The sequence below is a fragment of the Macaca mulatta genome, chromosome 17 (genome assembly GCF_049350105.2).
Source record: "Macaca mulatta isolate MMU2019108-1 chromosome 17, T2T-MMU8v2.0, whole genome shotgun sequence".
Classification (NCBI taxonomy): domain Eukaryota; kingdom Metazoa; phylum Chordata; class Mammalia; order Primates; family Cercopithecidae; genus Macaca; species Macaca mulatta.
Window position 1 is genome coordinate 13,578,599 of NC_133422.1, and position 22,896 is coordinate 13,601,494.

A 22,896-nucleotide genomic window follows, 5' to 3' on the forward strand; every position below is an offset into this window, starting at 1 on the left:
CATTTTTAAGCGATTTATCCATTGAAGCTTTATTGGGTACCTGCCAAGTGAGTGAAACCCTGAGATGTATATTTAGTGCCGAAAACTGAGTTCCACACCTAGCAGATATTCAGTAAATTTTTGTTTAATGAATTAAGTGAATGAGAGAATGAATAAATGAAAGGAAGTGTCTTCTCTGAGGTATCCGGATGTAACGCCAAGAGGGTCAGAACCACATTTTCAATTCGCCTGATAATTTATACAATATAATAGAGGGTGCGAACAAAGAGAAAACAAAGCAGTGAATTTCAGAACTACAAGGCACCGACGCGGCGGCTGATTTTGTCTGCACACGGCCCCCGTAGCCTTTGCGTCCTAAATCATTTACGCAGCCGCGACCGGTAGTGACGTCACGAGATTTGGCGCTCGCGGGAAAACTTGTCTCTGTGTTTGGGGGAAGACGCGCGCTCGCGCGGGACTTTCAAGCGTAGGTCCCCGGGCAGTCGAGCTGCCATGAGCCTCTGGGTGGACAAGTATCGGCCCTGCTCCTTGGGACGGCTGGACTATCACAAGGAGCAGGCGACCCAGCTGCGCAACCTGGTGAGTCCGCGGGGGCCGGGAGCATGGGAGAGCGGAGGCCCCCTGGCTCGGGGTTTTGCACTCCCCTGAGGAGCAGTGCTTCTTCCTCCTGCATTGGAAGGTGATAAGTACTATAGAGAAAAATAACAAAGGGAAGGGGGAAAAGGTGTGGGAGGCCGGCTTGTATTTTTAAACAAGAAAAGCTCCTCTGAGAAGTGGCATCTGAGCCGAGACTTGAAGGAAATTGAAAAGTCGTAAATACAGAAATCCGAGCGAAGAGTGGAACAGGTAGGAGGAGACAGCATGTGCAAAATTCCCGGGCAGGAATATGCGCAGCATATTCTAAGAAACTCAGGAGGCTGGTGTAGCCGATAATGGTGAACCAGCGGGAAGGGTAATGGGAGTTGGGGGTGCAGACTTAGTAAGTCTCAGAATAAGATGGGAAGCCGTTGGAACATTTTAAGCATAGGTGACACCATGAGATTTGCTTTCTAACTGGCTTAAGATTTCTCGATGTCAGTGTTGTCATTGACAGGTAAAGTGTTGTAAATATGTATTTACTCCAAAGATCATAAAATTCTCAAATAAATTGTACTAGGACGTTCCTGAGATTAGTGTTTTTTTTTTTTTTTTTTTTTTTTTTTGAGATGGAGTTTCCCTCTTGTCGCCCAGGCTAGAGTGCAATGGCGTGATCTCGGCTCACTGCAACCTCTGCCTCCCTGGTTCAAGAGATTCTCCTGCCTCAGCCTCCGGAGTAACTGGGATTACAGGCGCCCGCCACCACGCCCGGCTAATTTTTGTATTTTTTAGTAGAGACGGGGTTTCACTACGTTGGCCAGGCTGGTCTCGAACTCCTGACCTCAGGTGATCCACCTGCCTCGGCCTGCCAAACTGCTGAGCTTACAGGCGTGAGCCACCGTGCCTGGCTGAGATTAGTGCTTTATGAAAGATTCCCTCCCCTCTATCCTGATGCCTCTTTGTCTGTTGTAGTTGATAAAAGTGTCTAATGGCAATATTTTGTGAGGAACGAACTGAATCTTTCAGGGAGTAGAGAGTGAAGAAGGATCTTTAGGAGACTAAGTTATTTAGTGTCTGTGGAAGACATTTGTTTACTCCTATTAAGGACCGCAGATTAATATATGATGCTGTTGAAATGTTTTTGCCCAATACCCTGGTTTTCCCTTACCGACCTTTCTTACGTTTACAGATACTATTTAATTGTTAAGTGCTTCTTAAAAATAAGAAATAATAAGAAATGACTGTACATATGAAAGTCATTAGACTAGTTGATAGTGTTGCGAGATTGATCTTTAATTATTCATACTGCATGTATACTAATTTAAAGTAAATTGATTATGGCAGTATCCATAATTTATAGACAAATTACATTTTCCATCAATAGCTTTGTCTTCAGTTTTCCTAGTCATAGAATACATTTTATTTTCCGTGGCCACTTTTTGTTGTACAGAATTTGGAATGTATATTTTGGACATCAATTTTATATAATGATCTTAAGTGTTAAATTTGCTTTTAAGAAATGTTCACCTGTTTACTCTTTTATTTGCAGCTTAATCAAACTATGAAACATTTAAAGCATAATCCTTATTTTTGGTTAGATTGCAGTTTAAAAAACAAAGGCAGTAAGTGTCTATGGGACACCTACCATTTTCCAGGCACTGTATTAGATTGATAGTTTTTTTCCTTGAGACTTTTCTGTGACAGAGATGGATGAGTTTACAAGGTATTAAAATTCATTGCAATAAGCGCTTCTCTTAAGATACGTATTCCATTTTTTCAATAATGGTTATTTACAGAACTTTGCCTTAAAAGATTTTATGTGCCTGAGGCTAAGGTCTGTCACCCACTCATCTTTATAGCCTTCGTAGCACTGGTTCCCAAACCAGACTGATCATCAGAAACACCTGAAAAGCTTTTGCAACACTCATCATCAGCAGATACGGTTAGTGCCCTACCCAGTCCTCTTGCTTTTAAGTGCACACAGACTGACTTCTGACTTCTAACTTTGTAGATCTGTACTTTGCCTGAGGGCTTTTCTCTCTGTGACACCCATAAACAGATTTGAAATGCCTGAAGTTAATGCTCTTTCATTTCCCCCATCCACTTTCCTAAGCAGGCTTCAAGAAAGAACTAATCAGAGATAATCATATTGCAGCTTCCCCACCCCCTGGGTAGGTTGACACTCTGGTGGGTGTTTATGTTGGCTTTAAGAGTTTCCCTAGCAGGATCAAACACAGATACCTAGAGGCATTCAACTTGAAAACACACTCTTAGTGGCTGGCTGCCTTCCTTTCCTCTCCTATGAAGTTTTCCTTTATCTCACAAGTAACCTCCCAAAGGAACCAAATACACTGAATTGTTATCACAGGGACTGTTTCTAATAGTCCAAACTAAGAAAGGCCTGAATCTCAGAGTTACAGAATCATAATCTCATGGATGATACGGTCTATTCATTAGTCAGTCCTTTATTTAAAAAGTTTTCTAGGTGCTTCTGATAGCCAGGTTTAGGAGTTCCTGCTTTCTAGCATTTAGTTTTGTGTCTTGCATGTGCTGTGTCATGTATGTAAGTTATACAAAATTAGTGCCAGGCGAATAGTAAACATTTCAGAATATATATACATATATATGATACACAATATTTTGTTTATCTACCCATGAAACTCCAAGTTTTACACATATATAAAAACTTGGGTATATCTACCCATGAACTTGGAGTTTCATGGGTAGATACATAAAATATTTGATACTTAAAAAGTAGTTTGATTCTACCTAGAGCAATTCAGTTTGACTAGGGAAAAACGCCTTGTTCTGTTTTTTCAGGTGCAGTGTGGCGACTTTCCCCATCTGTTAGTGTATGGACCATCAGGTGCTGGAAAAAAGACAAGAATTATGTGTATTCTACGTGAACTTTATGGTGTTGGAGTGGAAAAATTGAGAATTGAACATCAGACCATCACAGTAAGCATTTCACTTTGAGGCCCTGAAAGTGATTTATAGCAGGGACTTTCAGTCTTGGTCATGTATGCCCCCAACCCAATTGCTTCCTAATGTATAATTTAAATAAGAATTTCACAGGTAGTCTTGGGGCACAGGATTTGAGAGGTACTGATTTACAGACCTGTTATAACCAGAGCAAAGCCATTTATGTTAGATAGGAAATAAGAGCAACAGAGGGTTTGGGGTAAAATGTAGAGGGTGAGATTAATTTCAGATTGCCTAAGAAGACAATGTTTTAGCTGGAATTAGAACTCAGGTTTCCAAACTTCATTTTTCTGAGAGCAGTAATGGGGATGGAAAGAAAGAGAATCATTTTGAGAAAAATGTTAAACATGGTATCAAGTGACTTGTTAAAGAGTGGGCAACTGACTGACTGGGAAAGGAGGCCTGAAACTCTGGGATGTTGAGAGGCTTCCTATGATCTTGCCCTTGCTAAGATGTCCAGCTTCATACCATGTAGCGCATTTTTATGCTTTTCCATTATAGATGATGTTTAAAATCTAGCTGAAATGTATCCTTCTTTTTCCTACCCCATTAGAATTAACTTTTCTTCTACTACTTGTAGTTTATACTTTTAATAGTACTTACTTTGTTTTGCTTTGGTTGCAGTAGTTTATACATCTACTTTGACAAGATTGTATTTGTTTTGACTGTATGTCAAGAACATATATTAATTTTCATATCCTCTGGTAGAATGTCTTTACATATTAGGCATTGAAAAAATCATATGCTGAGTGTGGATGGCAGTGCTATAAACAGAATCTTCAGGAAGGTAACTGGATTTTAGGCTAGTGTTGATTAGCATATATTTGGATACATTGAGTTTGAGATGCTGGTTGTATGTTGTGGTGGAAATTCTTATATAGGGACAAATTTAACAAAAATGGTGTGAGATCTGTCAGAAGAAACTAGTATCTTATAGAGAGACAATAAACAGCCAATCAAATGGAATGTTGCAGCATGTTCCCAGATGGAAGGCTTAATAATTTAAATGATCTGTTTGCCCCAGGTGACACTATAAATTTCTACGAAATTCTAATTAAAATTCAAGTGGTTGTTATAATTGTATGAAATGATCTTAAAGTCCATCCATATGGAACAGTACATTTCTAAGACTAGCTAAAGTAATTACGAAAAAAGACTAGTGAAGTAGGGCTTGTGTTACCAGGTAGTAAATCCTACTGTATGATTATTGTAAATAAAATAGTATTATATTGGCATGAAAATAGAGAATTAGACTAAGTGAAAATGGAAAGAGAGCTTAGAAATGTGATAGAGGTCTATTTCAAATCAGTGGAAGAGGATGAGCCAACAGAGTGTGTCATCATAACTAGTTATCTATCCAGAGAAAACAAAGTTGAGTCCCTATGACATAACAATTTAGAGAGACAAATTCCAGATGAATTAAAGACTTAAATGTTACAATGAAACACTAAGTATCTTAGAGTAAAATTTTTTAGACTATATGAATTGCTCATGGGTAAATAAAACCTTTTATAGGAAAACATGAAAACTGTAGAAGAAAAGTAGACACCTGGATATATGAATTTGAAAAATTGCGACCGGGCGCGGTGGCTCACACCTGTAATCCCAGCACTTTGGGAGGACGAGGCGGGCAGATCACGAGGTCAGGAGATCGAGACCATCCTGGCTAACACAGTGAAACCCCGTCTCTACTAAAAATGCAAAAAATTAGCCGGGCATGGCAGCAGGCACCTGTAGTCCCAGCTACTTGGGAGGCTGAGGCAGGAGAATGGCGGGAACCCGGGAGGCGGAGCTTGCAGTGAGCCGAGATCGGGCCATTGCACTCCAGCCTGGGTGACTGAGCTAGACTCCGTCTCCAAAAAAAAAAAAAAAAATTGCTATGGCAGAAATTATACATAAAATCAATAGAAAAAGTAAAGATTGTTACAAAATATTTGAAAGGAATGTATAAATAAGAGATTTTTGCAAATTGGCAACAGAAAGACAATCTGGTAGAAAACTGAATAATAGATTCTTTTGTAACAAATAGTCACAGGAGAAAAATGTAAGTGGCAGTAAACACATGTAAGGATGTTTGACCTTTGTGATAGTCAAGCAGTGTGAGTCTATTATATACCCACCAAACTGGAAAATTGGAAGGCATGATAAAACCTACTGTAGATGGGGAATGTTGGGGAAGAGAGTTGCCAGTGGAAAAGTGAATCGTTAGACCGTTTTATGAAGCAGACTGGTCAATACGTACACACACATATGTATTATATTAAAGTTAGAAAACACATTCCCTTCAATCCCCAAAACTGGGAATCTCTTACATAGAAATGAAAGCAGTATATGTACACATATGTTAATTGTGGAATTGTTTGATTTCAGAAAACAAAATGTCCATCAGTGTGACCAGCTTTGGAATATCCATGCCATAGGTTGGTGTGTGACTATAACACTGTGCTAGTTATCTGAGAGGATTGCCAAGATATATTAAGTAGGAAAAGCAAAACACAGAGACTTGTGTATGATTTCCTTTTTTTTAATTTTTATTTTTTTACAAGAAATTGACACTCCATGAAAATATATTCGTGTATGTTTATTTTTGTGTTAACATGGAAAAGACTCAAAGGAACAGATCGTTTGCAATGATCTGTGTTTCAAATGGTATACAGATTTGGTTTGGGGATTTCTGGAGATAAGGAAAAGAAAAAGGTAGTCACAATAAAACAGGATGTGTGATTTGACCCAATTTGTATAAAAACATGTTTATCTGCACATTGAGAAAAGAGTGGGATTAACAAAGTTAAAACATGGAATGGTGGTTATCTCGAGTTTTACTTTGTATAATAAAAGGAAAACCAATGGAAATACAAAAGAGTGGGGAAATAGGCAATAAATAAATGTTAAAAATACGTTTTTCTCTGTCCACAGACTCCATCTAAAAAGAAAATTGAAATTAGCACCATTGCAAGTAACTACCACCTTGAAGTTAATCCTAGGTAAGTTACTACTATATAGAAATTAAGCATTTTCAGAGAAATTGGTTTTGGGCTTTCGTTTTTTTAAAGATTGAAATCCTTTTTTGAAGTAAATTGATACGTGTGGAAGCACAGTTTATAAAACAGATTAAAGTGGAGCTGCCCTGCTTGAAATGGGAATCCTAAAGCCCTTCCCGTTTTGCCTTCTGTGTCAAATGATTTCGACGATATATTTACCTTTTCTAGCTCTAGGGAGCTCATTGATGTACACACAGTATATTATATTGTCAGTAAATTTTTGTTAAATTATATTGGCTCATTCATTACTGATGAGCAGTGTGTCTAAAAAGTTTACAGTGTTTGGAGTAAATATTTCAGAAATTGACTTTGGGTCGCCAAATCTTTCTTTGTCACTCTCTTTGTTTAAATTTCTTGATTGGAGGTATTGTAATAGTCCACCAACCAATATCTTTATTCTCTGTCATGCAGTAATAAGATTAGGAACTTGTTGGAGAGGCATTGAAAACTCATGCAACAGCTGTTAAGTATGAAGTGGTGTAGAAATGATTCTGGGAGCTAACTGGGTAAGCTGTAATGATCTGTGGGACTGTATGAGTTCTTAAAGGAGAACAGAATTGAGGATATTGTCAGGCATACGCAACATGGGCAGTGGCACAGAGGCAAGAGTGAACATCCGTTTCAGGGAGAGGGAGGAGACCAAATGGAGCAGGAGGAATAGCATTACAAGCTAATGTGTATGTTGTTTTCAGTAGCAGGCACTTTGTGAGAAGCTTTACCTGGATTATTACATTTAATCCTTAAAACAACCCTAACAGATAGGTATTATTATTTTCTGTAGGCATCTCAAAGAAAACTAACAGAAATAAGGTTGTTAGGAATGGGTTTGATCATAAAAACAAAGGGAGTGTTAATTCCATAGACAAATGGAGAATGTTTTGGATTCTTGGCTAGGAAAATGATTGTAAGAGCAACACTGTAGGTATATTGATCTATAATAGTAGTAGTGACTTGGGAAAACTTAGTGGCTGTTTGAGAAAATAAAGTTAACTGCTTTGACCTGTTTTTCTCATTGTGAGTTCTTCTGAAGCATAGATAACCAATTGGAGAATAAGCCAGTTGCTTTCCGGGTGATTGAAATTAACATTCATTCAGCCTAAATTGACTTCTGTTGGTTTGAGAGGTCCTTGACTGAAGTGCCAAAGCAATAATATTGGTGTAAATGACAGATCAATACGGAGTTTTGACTTTGTATCTTAAACCCAATTTGCTTATCTCATCGCCTTACTGAATCTCTGAATCAGTTTCATTCTAGTGCTGGGAGCAGATTTCTCTTTGTTCTCTCTTAGATCTTTGCTATTTTGGGGATGTGGAAGAGGAATAGGGATTGAATTTCTGTTTCAAAGAGTTATTTTTTGTATTTTCAACAATTATAGATAGTTGAGAAATGAACTATAATTAGGTATTAATTTTCTATAGTCAGTACAGAAGTGTCAAAGTGTTTGCTAAACTGTTACCTAATTATTAGTAGTTGCTTTTTTTATGTTAACAGTAAACTTAATGTAAGAACATTTTTAGTGTTTTCAGTGATGTTAATCCAATTGGAATATTGTTAGTATTTTTAATGACCCTAAAACTTTTTACTTTTAAGGAGCTTATAATTATAGCTAGGTGATATTAATTTTGATTGAAATTTTGACCACTTAAGAACCTCAACATTTTCCTTATAATAACAATATTAAGGGCATACTATATACCATTGTTTTTGTTTTGTGTAGTGATGCTGGAAATAGTGACCGAGTAGTCATTCAGGAGATGTTGAAAACAGTGGCACAATCACAACAACTTGAAACAAACTCTCAAAGGGATTTTAAAGGTAGGTGATCAAAAGACTTCGTTTTACGAAGCTGCCAAGCATTAGTGCTCTCTCTCTTTTTTTTTTTGAGTTATGAAAGTGAACAAGAGAGAAGTATGATCTCTGTGCTCATGGGAGTTTATAGTCTAATGGAATTGAATTTTATGTGAAAGAGGATTATTTGTGCCATCCATTTGATATTTTAGAACAAGATGAATAAAAATATGTGCTTTCAAATAAGAAAGTACATGATTTTAAAATAGCTGTTCTTATGACCCAAGTCATATGTTCATTATCAAATATTTAGATAAAAAAGAAAATAATATCAGCTATATTCCCACCATCCAGAGACAGCTACTATTAACAGTTTAGACTTTATCTTCCAAGCATTTTTTTCTATATATATGCATACATTCTTACTGGTGAGATTTTGTGATAGTAAATATGCCATCATTTATTGCTTTTGATATTTTTTGCCAAATTCTCTGTCTGAAAGTGGGTATAGATTTATACTACCAATAGCAGTGTTTGGGAGTGCTCATTTCTCTGTGACATTTACCAACACTGAAGACAATTCCTTTTAACCTTTGTCAGTTTGAGTGGAGAAGATAGTGTTTTGTTCCTCCTTACTGAGTGCGATAAATTTTTCCTTTGTTTAATATTGCTCATTTTTATTATTTTGTGAATTCCCTGTACATATTCTCAGCTGATTTCTTTCCTCAGTCTCCATATTTCAAAATAAATTTACATTTATGAATTTATTTTTTGCTACTATATATGGAGTCTTATATTTTCTGAATGTTTTATATATGTAAGTTACTAACATTTATATCCTACTTTTATATCTTGCTGTGTTATTAAATTCTCTTACTGTTTGTAATTGTCTTTTGATAGTTTGAGGTTTTTTTTAGATGTATATCCATATAATCTGTAAATTATTTTTCCTTTTTCTTTCCAATTTTTATGGCTCTAAATACTTTTTCTTCTCTAATTATGTTGGCCAACCCCCCAATAGTGTGCTTAATAGTGATAGAGATAGCAGATGTCCATGGAAGGAAAGCCTTAGTGTTTTCCCATAATTAATTGCTGAATTTTGGTCTGAGGTATATATATTTGATCACGGTAAGAAAATATTCTCAAGTTCCTATTTTATTGAGTGTCTTTAACACAAATGTGTGTTAAATGTTGTCTGATGCTTCTTTTTCATCCATGAATGTGCTTTTGTGATTTTTCTTTAGTTCATTAATATCATAGGTTATATTACTGGATTTTCTAATATTAAAACTTTTGCTAGGCACAGTGACTTATGCTAGCAATCTCAGTGCTTTGGGAGGCTGAAGCAGGAGGATTGCTTGAGCCTCGGAATTCAAGGTTGCAGTGAGCTGTAATTGCACTACTGTACTCCAGCCTGGGTGACAGAGCGAGACTGTATCCCTAAAAAAAGGCAAAACAAAACTGTTCTGCATTTCTAGAGTAAACGTCACTTGTCATGTTGAATTAAAATGCTGTTTTCTGCCTACCAAGTACTGCTTACTCACTATTTCCAACATCACTATGCAAAATAATGACATGTATATGTAAATGTAGGAAATACTGTGCCATTATCCTCAATCTGTTATTAATATTATAAGAGAAATGTTGAAGATCTGTTATTATAAGAAATTTAGTTGAAATTTAACATTTTAGTCAAAATTAATAATACCTAATTACAATTACAAACCTTTAAAAGTGAAATGTTTTAGGGTCATTAAAAATACTAACAATATTTTACCACCCAATTACAGTTGAAATAACCTTTCACATGAAGCTTACTGTTCCTTAAAAAGAACAATAACTATTAATTAACAGTTTAGAAAATACTTCGACTCTTTCACATCCATAAAGATGTTATTCTGCTCCTCTGCTCGACTCTCTTACCTAACTGTTTAAATTTGGCGATGATCCTTTTGTATTGGTCATTTTGTTAAAAGTAAAGTGAGTTTTCCTGTGCTTAGGAAGCAGAGGCAGGCCAGAGAGTTTTTTCTAGGTCTGGGGCTCTACAGCTACCTCTTGTATTAGTTTTACAAAGTGATCAAAAATATATGACACTTTACTTGAGGCCAGGAGTTTGAGACCAGCAAAACCCAATCTTGCCAAAGGGGGAAAAAAAAAAAAGGCTCATGCCTGTAGTCTTAGCTACTTGGGAGGCTGAGGTGGGAAGATTGCTTGAACCCGGGAGTTTGGGATTGCAGTGAGCCATGATCGAGCTACTGCACTCCTGCCTGGGTGACAGAGTGAGACCCTGTCTCTCAAAAAATAAAATAAAAAAATAAATTAAATAAATGACCTTGTGTTCTGAGCTCTATTCCCTATCTTATTTTCTGTCACCTTTATTGGGATTCTTTGTCTCTCTTTTACCTGTTCTCAGTTTGGATTCTGTTTCTGGAATTTCTTCTCATTGTGGAGCATTGTCTTATTCTCGAACTCCTGTCCTCAAGCCATCCTCCTAGCTTGGCTACCCACAGTGCTGGGATTGCAGGCACAAGCCCCTGCACCAGCCACAGCCACATGGAACATTGTCTTAGAAGGGAGGTTCGTTTTGGTATTCTCAGAGTCTACTGTTCTGTCAGACCTTACTGCGTCAGGGTTCCCTTGGTCTCACCCATAAATTGGGCTCTGTTGAATCTCCCACCTCGGTAAGACTGCTGCTTTCTTTGAGACAGTGTCTCTCACTGTGTTGCAACAGGCTGGAGTGCAGTGGTGCCATCACAGCTTACTTCAGCCTTGACCTCCTGGGCTCAAGGAATCCTCCCACTTCAGTCTCCTGAGACTGCAGGTGCAAACCACCAGGTCTGGCAATGTTTTGTATTTTTGTAGACATGGGGTTTTGCTGTGTTGCCCAAGCTAGTGTTGAATTCTTGGGCTCAAGGGATCTGCCTTCCTCAGCCTCCCAAAATCTTGGGATTACAGGCAGATTACAGGCATGAGCCACTGTGCCTGGCCTGCTGCTTTCAAATTGGCTCCATCATGGTTTCTAGTATATTCCTGTGGGTGATTTTGAGCTTTTCCTATCCTAAAGTCTGTCAAAATCTTCCTCCCACACCGTTGCTGATACTATGTGGGCCTTTGCAGTTTTAGTTTCTTATTCTCATGTGCTCATGTTTGGGGTTCTTGGGTAAAGCTTGTTGCCTAGTTTCTGTAAAATGTTCATGCGTTCTTTGTCTTGGAATCTTTAGTTGTTCTGTTTATTTTTATGGGGCAGATCCAAATGCTGCATGCCACCAGTTCATCTGCTAGAAATAATTTGTTAATGTAATGAAAAATACAATACTGGATTCAGTTTCTGTCTCTACATTATTCCTGAACCGTGTTAAGGCTGATCTGTGATTGTGGCCAGATGGAATCTTACTTTATGGTGGCCAGATATCTTTATGCCTTGTTGCCTACATCTCTTGCACCACTATTTTCCAAAGTCTATTCCTTGGAATTTAATATTTTAGATTAAGATGTACCACAGAAATGTGCTGCTGAGTAAAGTTATTTTGGGGAAATGCAGCACAGTATTTCCTTGTCTTGGTAAATTTTAGTGTATATAAATAAAGGTTGCAATGATTTCTACTACAAAGTAACCTTTTAACTTCATTTAGCCTAGGGTTTCTTGGTCTTGTTTGATTATAGATTCTTTTTTTTTTTTTTTTAACTAGCCCTGCCAATGCAAGGTCTCACAATATTAAAAACTCAGAGCTGTTCCTATCCATACAAATATTTAGTAAAAGGCGAAAGATTTATATGATCTGAAGAGAAACCGGAGTATGATTGTAGTGTTTTAAAATAAAAAATAAAGTAATTTTACCGTACTTATAACTTTATCTTTGCCAAAGGGAAGAGTAGTATATCAGGCTTATTATTTAGGATTTCACCCTGGATAATGGGGAGGAAGAAAGAGACAAGTTAAAGTTTGAGTGAACTCAAGTTAAAGTTTGTTTTGTTTCTCTTTGACTCAGTGGTGTTATTGACAGAAGTTGACAAACTCACCAAAGATGCTCAGCATGCCTTGCGAAGAACCATGGAAAAATATATGTCTACCTGCAGATTGATCTTGTGCTGCAATTCTACATCTAAAGTGATCCCGCCTATTCGTAGTAGGTGCTTGGCGGTTCGTGTGCCTGCTCCCAGCATTGAAGATGTAGGTCAAGTTACGCTTTTCTGAAAAATCAGTTCAGATTCTCTGTATACTGTATGCTTGTTGTAAAAGAAGAGAAGCATATCAGTAATTCAAGAATATTTACAGACCTGGATGCAAAGTGTTAATATATGAACAAACTAAAGCGTATAGTTATAAATACCAGATGCCAATATATAGAAAGTGTTTTTCCCTTTAAACCCTCTTTACCTTGAACAAGTAGGTATTACGAATTCCACTAAACTAGGTAAGGGCTAGTTATTTACTGTCTTCTTTCTCAAGCTGATTTAGCTGTCTATAAGAGGAGGCCGGAATATTGAGAAAATAGATTTTACAAAGAGATGATGTGGGAATACCTAATCCCTAGGAAGGGAAGTAAAGTTAGTATGAAATAACATTAATATTTATATTTATACACACAGATATATTTTTTCTCTATCATTCTTAACAACCATCAGCAAAAATTATGATTCCTCACATTAAATATCTTTCCTGCTTTTAATAGATTTTGGGAGATTTCATGCAAAGTAGGGGTAATATGTAACATTGTGTTAGATGCAGAGTGGTAAGTTACTTTTATATAAGTTTCACTTATAAGAATTTCGAGAGTAATATAGTTATAAGGGTCTAGAAGGATATCAACAGAAATTAATGTGCTTTTTAATGGATTGCCCATTTTTGTTAACTTTATTTGTAGATTTGCCACGTGTTATCTACTGTGTGCAAGAAGGAAGGTCTGAATCTTCCTTCACAACTGGCTCATAGACTTGCAGAGAAGTCTTGTAGAAATCTCAGAAAAGCCCTGCTTATGTGTGAAGCCTGCAGAGTGCAACAGTGAGTGGAAGGGGTAGTTACATTCTAGGACTTCGGCTGCCAACCTTCTTGGCACCAGGGACCAGTTTTGTGGAAGACAGTTTTTCCATGGACTGAGTAAGGGTGGGGAATAGTTTCAGGATGAAATTGTTCCATCTCAGATTGTCAAGCATTAGATTTTCGTATGGAGCATGCAACCTAGATCGCTTGCATAAGCAGTTCACAATATGGTTCATGCTCCTATGAGAAGCTAATACCATCACTGGTCTGACAGGAGGTGGAATTCAGGCTATAATGCTGGCCTATCCGCTGCTCACCTCCTGCTGTGTAGCCCATTTCCTAATGGCACAGACCAGTGGTTGGGGACTGCTGTTTTAGGACATAAGCACACTTCTTTTTAACTTCTTGTATTCTCTTTTTGTTGTGTAGATATCCTTTTACTGCAGATCAAGAAATCCCTGAGACAGACTGGGAGGTATATCTGAGGGAGACTGCAAATGCTATTGTCAGTCAGCAGACTCCACAAAGGTACCAGTATAAAACGATGACAGTAAAGATTTCATTATCAAGATATCATAGAACATGTATTAACTACTTTATGCTAATGCCACATCACTTTGAATTATAATTAAATCCTGAATCTACGTATTAACCTTTTAAGGAAAATGTAGGATTCAACTTCAGAAATTTAGTGGTGCAGAATAGTTGGTGTGTGATATTGTGGCTTTTATTAAGCTGTAGTATCGTGGCTTACATGTGATCATGTAAAAGTGGAATTTATGTTAATTTTAATTTTCCTTTTAGGATCTCAGATACTTAATAGTAACATATAACACAAAGCTAGACATAATGTGTGTAGCTTTCTAGGAAAGGACAATGTATAACTTTGCAATTGATGATGCATCTTGTGCTAGAAAGACGCCAGACTATAAGTCAGACTTCTAGTTCTTGTCCTGAACTTCTAGCTAAGTGTTCTTGATCACGTAACTTCATTTTAGAGTTTTATCTTCATTTGTGTATTAAAGATACTATTATTGCCTCGCCAAGGGTACTTGTGCCTTTGTTGTGAAGAGCAAAAGAGTTATTAATGGTTTGAGTAGATGACCATGGGTTCTACTAAGGATAGCATTGTGTATATACCATTTTTAGAAAGTATTTTTTGACACATTTGCTGCAAAATTGTTACCATTACTTCTGTGGGTCTATTATTTGTAGGTTGACGATTCTGAAAATACCTCAGCCGCTAGTAGTTTCACTTATGGCAGTTTTGATTGAGAAGCACAGTTTGCTTTTCTCCAAATAAAAAATGACGACGTTAAGGCCCACTAACTTTGGAGAGTATGGAGAAGGTTCCTTAGACTTGCTAAAGCACAGTCTCATATCCTTGTTGGCTTTCTGAGCTTAGAAATGATCTTTGGACCTTACAGAGGGTAGTTGATCATTTTAGGGTTCAGAATAGACTGAGTTCAGAATATAGACTGAATAGGCTACAGCCAATAGAACTTATGCTTCCCTGGTCTAATGAAAATAATAGTGAGAGGAATATGCCATGTTTCTCCTTTTAATGATACATCTGATGAATTCTATTTTTTATAAGAAATTCTTCAAAGGTATTGTAATATATAGATTGGTGGAGGTGGATAGTGAATCATACATAGTGGGTACTTAGTATTTCATTTAAGGTTTGCTTTGAATTCTCAGAATTCAATTATTTTAGTTGAAGAAATCAGTATTTTTCTCCAAGAAGTACCAAACGTTATAAGTAGTCTCATTAGAAAAGAAACTTCGTCTTTAGGAAAAAAAATTCGTTTTATTTTATAAAATGTTGATTATCAATAAAGAGACCTCACGCTTTAAAGAGAGAGAATTCAAATAAAGCATGTCTTAGGGGCCTTTTACTTTTATAAAAGATTTCTGCACTGAAGATGACTTTCTTGTTTTTGTTCTGATATTAAAGAAGAACAATTGGTAGTAGTAGAACGTACCTACTTTTAAGGGATTTAGGTACTCGATGTTGTAATGTTTTTCAATTATCACATGCGTTTTTAAAACTACTTGATTATTCCTTTGCTTAATTCTTCTAGCTGCTGTTACAAATTTCTTCTGGTTTTCCTAACACATTTTGGCAGCTTATAAATGAACTTGTGCAAGAAAAGGTGCTCCTGTTTCCTGTTCAAACTAACAATTGTAGGAATTGATTCCATTGTGCCGCATAAAAAGAAATTTTGCTCAATTCCCGAAAGCCTTGGGGCTGGCCAGAAGCCCTGGAAGTCTGGTATCTTTCTGATCACTGGGCCGCACAGTTCCAAATGATTACTTCTGATTTCTGTCTCCTTTGTCTTGCTGGAATATTTGTGGTCTTGATTTTTCATTTAATCTGTCTTAGAAGAGTCATAATTTTCTAATTTGAATAGCAGCTAATATTTCATGAATGATTATGTCAGCTCTTACACCATGTAATTTAATTGATATAACAGACCTCTGAGAAAAATATTAACTTTTTAGATAAAAAAAAAAAAAACGATGCTGACATTTACGGAGATTAAGTAACTTGTTTAGGGACATTCCGTTATTAGTAGAGACAGTTCTAGAATACCCATGTTTCTCTGACAGGAGAGTTTGTACTCTTAATCACTTGTAAGCTATTAGGAAATAATGACACAGACATGGTAAATGTAGAATATATTAATTTTGTAAAACAGTAATAAGACTAACAAAAGATACATGTTAACATGTATGCACTACACACAGTATAGTTACTTCAGTCGTGTAGGTAACTACATCGTGAATCAACTTTTCAGAAATAAGCTATATGCATATATTAAAATAATTTCATACCATATGTCACTTATTATTCAAGCTTTAATAATCTAGTGTTATTCTTGGGATGTCAGAGAAATCACAGGCTTTTGAGTCAGGACTGAATTCAAATGCTGGCTCAAATACATGAGTCTTGATGGAAGCCTGACCTTTCTGAACTTCAGGTTTGTTTCAGTAAAAGGGCATCATTGTTGTGGGGAATTAATAGTATATTGCAGTGAACCTAGTACAGAATTAAGGTGTTAAATACTTTCACAGACATTGGAAAGGGTGTGGACTTTGGAGTAAGACAGATAGATCTGTGTTAAATCATACTTTGCTGTGGTCAGTTTTATCAGTTACTTAAACTATCTGGGCGTTAGTTTTTTCATCTGAAATAAATGAGCTAGAGTAAGTACTGAGTTAAATCATTTGTTTCAATTCTTACACATAGCAGATACCCCCAAAATGCTAGTTCTTTTTTTTCTCCCCCCACTTTTTTTAAGATTTAATGTGCCAGGGCTTCATATTCCTGATGTCTTTAGGATTGACTTCTGCTTTTTAAGAATTCTTAAGAATCACTACCTGGATTTATCTGAGGTATGGAACATCTGTACTGTTATTTTAGTAAAAATTCAGAAGTTTTTTCCCTTTGAGATATGTGTATTTGAAACTCTCTCTCTCTTTTTTTCTGTTTTAAAACGTCGTATGTACATTTCTCTCCTCTTCCCCTTTCCCTCCCTAAAATATGAGAAGGGCCTAGAATGAAGGACTCAGAGGTTTGAATGTTCCCTGTTCACTTAGTCTGGTTCCATGCTTACCTGTAAACCTTTGTGCCGCCGCTTTTATGACAGGGACAGCTCTGTATCCCTGCCACATTGCTTTTTTACTGTGCAGTCTAGGCAGTGGCATTATATTATATTTCATGCGTATATTATCTTTTGTCACCTATGTAGTTGACTTTTTAATGTTTTCATGACCATTTTCTGGATGTTTCAGGTATCTCTCTGGAGAAAAGAAAAACATTACTTGACATGTCATTAAAGTTTGTTAAATTCTATGGTGTGAATAAGCTCAACCCTCGCTATTCATGAAGTCTCCATTTCTATCTGGTATTTTCAGGGTGTTTTGATATAATTAGGAACCCTGAATATAGACGTCTCATTTTAAAAGAGTTCTGGAAATGTTCTGTTTCAAAAATGAACTGAAGTTAGGAGAAGCCTCCATATGTTTATCCTAGTATGATAACCTGTTTAAGAAACAACTGTTATTTCTTACTAGATTGTTTGTTAATTCATAAAGTTAGTTTATAAAGTTGTTAATTCTGTATTGGATTGTTTGTTAATTCATAAAGTAAAACCATACAGTGGGAACTTGGAAAAATTACCCCTTATTTTCTTCACAAAAGATCAATTATTTTGTTTTATGTAGACTCCTTGAAGTTCGTGGAAGGCTGTATGAGCTTCTAACTCATTGTATTCCTCCTGAGATAATAATGAAGGTAACCCAATTTCAGATCTTGAACTTTTTACAGCTATAAAATTTGGACACTGGGTATGTGATCTTAGGGCTTTTTGCAGTATCAAGATATCACCTCTTTCTCTCCAGCTCATTAATTGCACATATTTACTGAACCTCTGTTGTGCCAGGCACTATAGAGGAATGCTGAAGAAAAGAAGGGAGGGCCTGCCTAAAGTGAAGTTATATTCTAGTGGTGTGAAAAGGAGAACAAATAAGTAAGAGAATTTCAGAATGTTGTAAGTGCTATAAAGGAAAGAGCAATATGCAGTGATGATAATGGAGGGTGGGGCTACAAAGAAAAAAGTGAAGGTCCACCCTTCCATTTTCACAAAGGTAACCACTTTTAACGGACCTCTTTTCTATTCACATAAAACCAAGTATGTGTATATATGTGGTTTCACAAAACTGCTCAGTTTTCTGCCCTTTAGTATGGATCTTGTGTCATGACCATATGTATAGATTTACTTTGTTCTGTTTAGTGGATAAATGGTTTTCTGTTGTGTGACTGTATCATACTTTTTCCAAACATGACCTCCATTGGTGGAACTTCAGGTTGTCTACAAATTATTATTGTTATTATAAATAGTGCTGCAGTAAGCGTCTTTACACTTATATTCTTGCGCCTTGTGCAGTTAAGTATTTGGAATTTAGAATGTGGCTGATACCCACCACATTTTTACATCATGGAAAAGGTACCACAGTTTTTGCTTTTGGATAAAGGTGGTTGATTCACGTAAAAAATTAAAGATCTCACATATATAAAAGAGCGTATGTTTAACTTTAATCTTTTTGTGAATGGGAGAAATAAGGCATGCTTAGCTATTTTGTTAATGATTTTTAAATTACTAATTATTTTTCTTTAGGGCCTTCTCTCAGAACTGTTACATAATTGTGATGGACAACTGAAAGGGGAGGTGGCCCAAATGGCAGCTTATTATGAACATCGTCTACAGCTGGGTAGCAAAGCCATTTATCACTTGGAAGCATTTGTGGCCAAATTCATGGCACTTTATAAGAAGTTCATGGAGGATGGATTGGAAGGCATGATGTTCTGACTTCTATCAGTTATTCTTGCAAAGATTTCTCAGTATCAGTATTTACATACAGCTTATATTTAAGAGCTGTGGGTAAATTAACTGTACTTAATCATGTTGTATTTGTGTTTTTCTGGTAATAACTGCTGTGTGAACTATTAATCATCCTCTACGTTAAATAATGGCTCCTATACTATAGAAGTATGTAGTTTTGTACATAACTTAGAGACTTTAGAGTCTTCAGAAAATGATTTTAATTTACTTTAAACATTTGCTATTCAAGTATTCATTGTTGATCCTCCTATTCTCTTCCGTCTAATCTCTCACCTGCTAAAGGAGATTTACACATTAGAAAGCAAAGATTATATTCATTTATCCAGATGGCCATTTTCTGCCACCGGTAACATAATTGTTTGACAGGTCATTATATTTAATTCTAGTTTCTCTCAGTGAATAATTATAGTTTTGTAGGAAATGTAAGAATTCATTCTGAAACATAATTCTTGGTATGGACAAAATTGCAGATACCATTTCTGTTGAGGCTGCAGATTTCCTTATTTCAGTGGTTCAGATTAGTATTAGGTCGGTACTAGGAAGTTTTCATTAATTTAAGTACTTGAGACTCTTGAAGAAAATTCAGAATGAAGTTCTGGAGAAAGGTATGTTACTGTAGTAATTACTCTTTGAGCAGGTTTTGTTTTTTGTCGTTAGTTCTGCCCTTTTTAATTAAATATTTGAGTTCATAGACCGAAAGGTTTTACTTGGCAAATTTGTGTGACAGACTCCGAACAATTCCTTTACTATGAAGTATAATTTATAAAATAAAATATACCCATTTTAAGGGTGCAGTTTGAGTTTTGACCAGTGAAACTACAATCCCAATCAAGGTATAGATTTCGTCACCATCTGTATCCCTCCATATCCCTTTGCAGTCAGTTCATCCCTACCCTGGCCCAGATGATCACTGATCTTGTCATGCCAGTTCAAAAATTTAATGGAATCAGATATTGTAAGCATTCTTGTGTAATACTTCATTTTCTCTCATTATTGAGATTCATCCATATTGTTGAATGTTTCACTAATGTTTATTGTTCAGTATTTTTGTATATACTTTTAAAGCCTATTCACTTGTTGATGGGTCTTTGGTTTGTTTCCAGGTTTGGTTATTATGAATAAAGTTGCTGTGAATACTTATGCGTAAGTCTTTTTGTGGACAGGTTTTTATTTTTCTTGAGTAACTACATAAGAGTGCGATGACTGGGCATACAATATTGTAAACCTTAACTTTTAAGTTGCTAAACTTTCCTAAAGTTGTATTACCTTACACTTCTACCAACAATATAAAAGAATTCCTGTTGTTCCTATAGTATTGACTTAATTGACTTTCTATGTTGTTGTCCATTTATATTTTATTACCTTTTTTATCTTCTACTTTTTCCCTCTACTTATTTTTCTAGATTATGAACTTGGAAATTTAGATAATTAACTTTAGACTATTCTTTTCTAATGTCATTTAAAGTTACAAATTTCACTCTGAGTACTGATTAAGCTTTTTAATATTCTCCTGCAAATGTTAGTATTTTAGGTTTTCATTTCTACTTAGTTCAAACTTTTCTAATTTCACTTGTGATTTTTTTTTTTAACCCAGTGAATTACTTGGAACTGTGCTGTTCAGTTTCCAAGTACTTAGGGATTTTCCAAATCTACTTTTACACCTCCTCTGTCTTTCTTACTTTTTAGTCTTTTACTGAGAGATATTGGAATCTCCCTCCATAATTATGCATTTTCTATTTCAGTTCTTTTGGACTTCATGCATTTTGAAGATTGTTCTTAGGTACTTGCATATTAGGATTGTTATATCTTGATGTATTGACTCCTTTATCATTATGAAGTGCCCAGTTGCTTCTCTGTCTTTTGGCTAAGATCATGTGTATGAAATGCCCTTTTTTATTTCTAGTAATATTCCTTGCTTTGAAAATCTACTTTTTCTAATATTTATGTAGACACTCCAGCTTTCTTTTGATTAGTGTTTGCATGGTAGGAGTATTTCTTCTAGCGTACGTCTGCTAACAAGTTTCTCAGTTTTTGTTTCTCTGGAATGTAGTTTACCATTTATAGACTTCTTGGTTGATTTGGGTGTTTTAAAGCCCCACCACTTTGAATATGTCATTCTGCTGCCTTCAGGTTTCTATTGTTTCTGATGAGAAGTTAGCCAGTAGTCTTGAGGTTGTTTCCTTTTACATGATGAGCCAATTTTCTTTTGCTGTTTTCAGTATTTCTCTTTTCTTTGGCTTTTAGTAATGTATGATATGTCTACATGTAGTTTTCTTTGTATTTCTCCTACTTGGGCTTTGTTGAGTTTCTTGAATCATTATTATGAGTTATATTAGTTGCTTTGAAGTATTTGTTAAACATCTAGCCTCACTCAGAGTCAGTTTCTTTTGGCTCTTTTTTCTCCTGTGTACTGTTAAACTTTTCTCTTTTTTCCCTGTCTGGTAATTTTTGGCTGAAAACTTGACGTTTTAGATAATATATTTTAGCAACTTAGGATTCTCTTTTCTTTTTCTGATGTTTTTTCCTCTTGACGGTTTTTCTTTTTTTTGTTTCATGGATTGCTTAGATGTCAGCTGTGTAATTTGTCTCCACCGCATTGTGCAGTTACTGATGTTTCTGCTCAGTTGCTTTTATTTTAGCCTGGCTTCATCTTTCTGTCTGTGTAGTTTAGTGACCAACCAATGATGTGAACAGAGTTTATACTTAGACATCATGAGACTACATGCGGAATGAGGAATGCATTCAAGGTTGCAACCAGTCCTCAGTACCCCTTGGTTTTTATTTCCTAGTTTAGCCATCCATCAGGTATATGTGTGAGCTTAGCTTAACCCCTCTATGGTTCTTCCACTTCTAGGATCTCTCAGTTTAATTTCTGATTTGTCTGTCAATGGCCATGAACTAGGCCTAGCAACTTAGGGCTAGCAAAGCTATTGTATGGATTTTCCCCATCTTTTTTGAACCAAGTCTGCCATTTGTGTCCAGCAAAGCAATGAGTTTTCCTTGCCCCGACCCTGAATCAAGTCCACTGCTCTGGCTGCATCCAGCCCTAAACTTATAAAGCTACATTTTTGTTGGCCAAGTGACAGGTGTATGGTTGTATCACCAGGCATAGAGGGTCATAATGTTGCTGCCATTTTTATCTGCAGCTGATCACTTTTGAAATAATAGACATTCTTCAATTTGTTGTTTGACTTTAATCAAGTTTCAGTATACTGAATTTTTTTCTTTTTTTTGATGATTTTGTTCACTGCTGTACTTAACTGCAGTTGGAAATCACCCAGTATCTTCCTGTTTCTGTTAGTAGAAGTAGCCATCCACTGATTCATTTCTTCATTGCTTTTGTAGATTCAAATTTCAGTCTGGCATCATTTATTTTAAAGCCCAAAAAAGTTTGTCATTTCTTGTGAAGCAGGTCTGCTGGCGAATTATCTTAGAGTTTTTTGGCTTAAAAATGTCTTTGTTTTGCGTTCCTTTTGGAAAGCATTTTCAATGGACAAAATACAGATGGTTTCAAAATACAAAATACAGATGAAATACTGTAGTTTGACAGTTTTTCTTCCCTGTCTGTATTTTGTCTTCTGGGTTGTATTGTTTTTGAAGAGAGATCTGTAGTCATCATATTTTTAATTTTATTTACTACTATGGCCGCTTGTAAGATTTCCAACTTCTCTTTATGACTAGTTTCCAGCAGTTTGAGTAAGATGTGTCTTGGTGTGATTTGTGTGTGTGTGTGTGTGTGTGTTTATCTTGCTTTACACTACTTTAGGTTTGTTGCACTCCTTGATTTATGAGCTTATGTATTTTATTAAATTTTGAAAAATTGATTTTGAATATTTTTCTACCCCCTCCTGTAAGACTAATTACATCTCTATTTGGTAGTGTTGCATAAGTCACAGAGTCTCTCTGTTTTTTTCCTAGCTTTTTTCTCACTGTTCTACAGTTTGAATCATTTCCTTCAAGTTTTCAGCTCTGGCAGTTTCATTTGCTGCTTTTTTATATTTCTCATTGTTTTTATGTTTGTCTTTATATCTTTTGAACATATTTATAATAGCTCTTTTGAAGTCTGTCTGCTTATTATATCTGTCATTTCTGGATCTGTTCCTGTTGACTGATATTTTT

The 22,896-nt window shown here is 36.0% G+C and overlaps 1 protein-coding gene and 1 non-coding gene across 7 annotated transcripts in view; one reads left to right on the forward strand and one right to left on the reverse strand.

Annotated features, from left to right (window-relative positions):
* The first annotated feature begins 382 nt into the window (after positions 1-382).
* The window catches only part of RFC3 (replication factor C subunit 3), a 622,442-nt gene continuing 599,928 nt past the window's right edge, over positions 383-22,896 (forward strand). For 5 of the 6 annotated variants that reach the window (XM_077973677.1, XM_077973676.1, XM_077973675.1 and 2 more), the window contains exons 1-7: positions 383-579; positions 3,397-3,534; positions 6,475-6,542; positions 8,318-8,415; positions 12,378-12,559; positions 13,254-13,390; positions 13,799-13,897. In XM_077973677.1, coding sequence (XP_077829803.1) covers positions 493-579; positions 3,397-3,534; positions 6,475-6,542; positions 8,318-8,415; positions 12,378-12,559; positions 13,254-13,390; positions 13,799-13,897 — 809 coding nt within the window. In that variant the 5' untranslated portion in view covers positions 383-492. 6 annotated transcript variants of the gene reach the window in all.
* On the reverse strand, positions 12,077-12,187 carry LOC114673650 (U5 spliceosomal RNA). Its single transcript, XR_003724412.1, has one exon. It is a non-coding gene; the product is annotated as a U5 spliceosomal RNA (small nuclear RNA).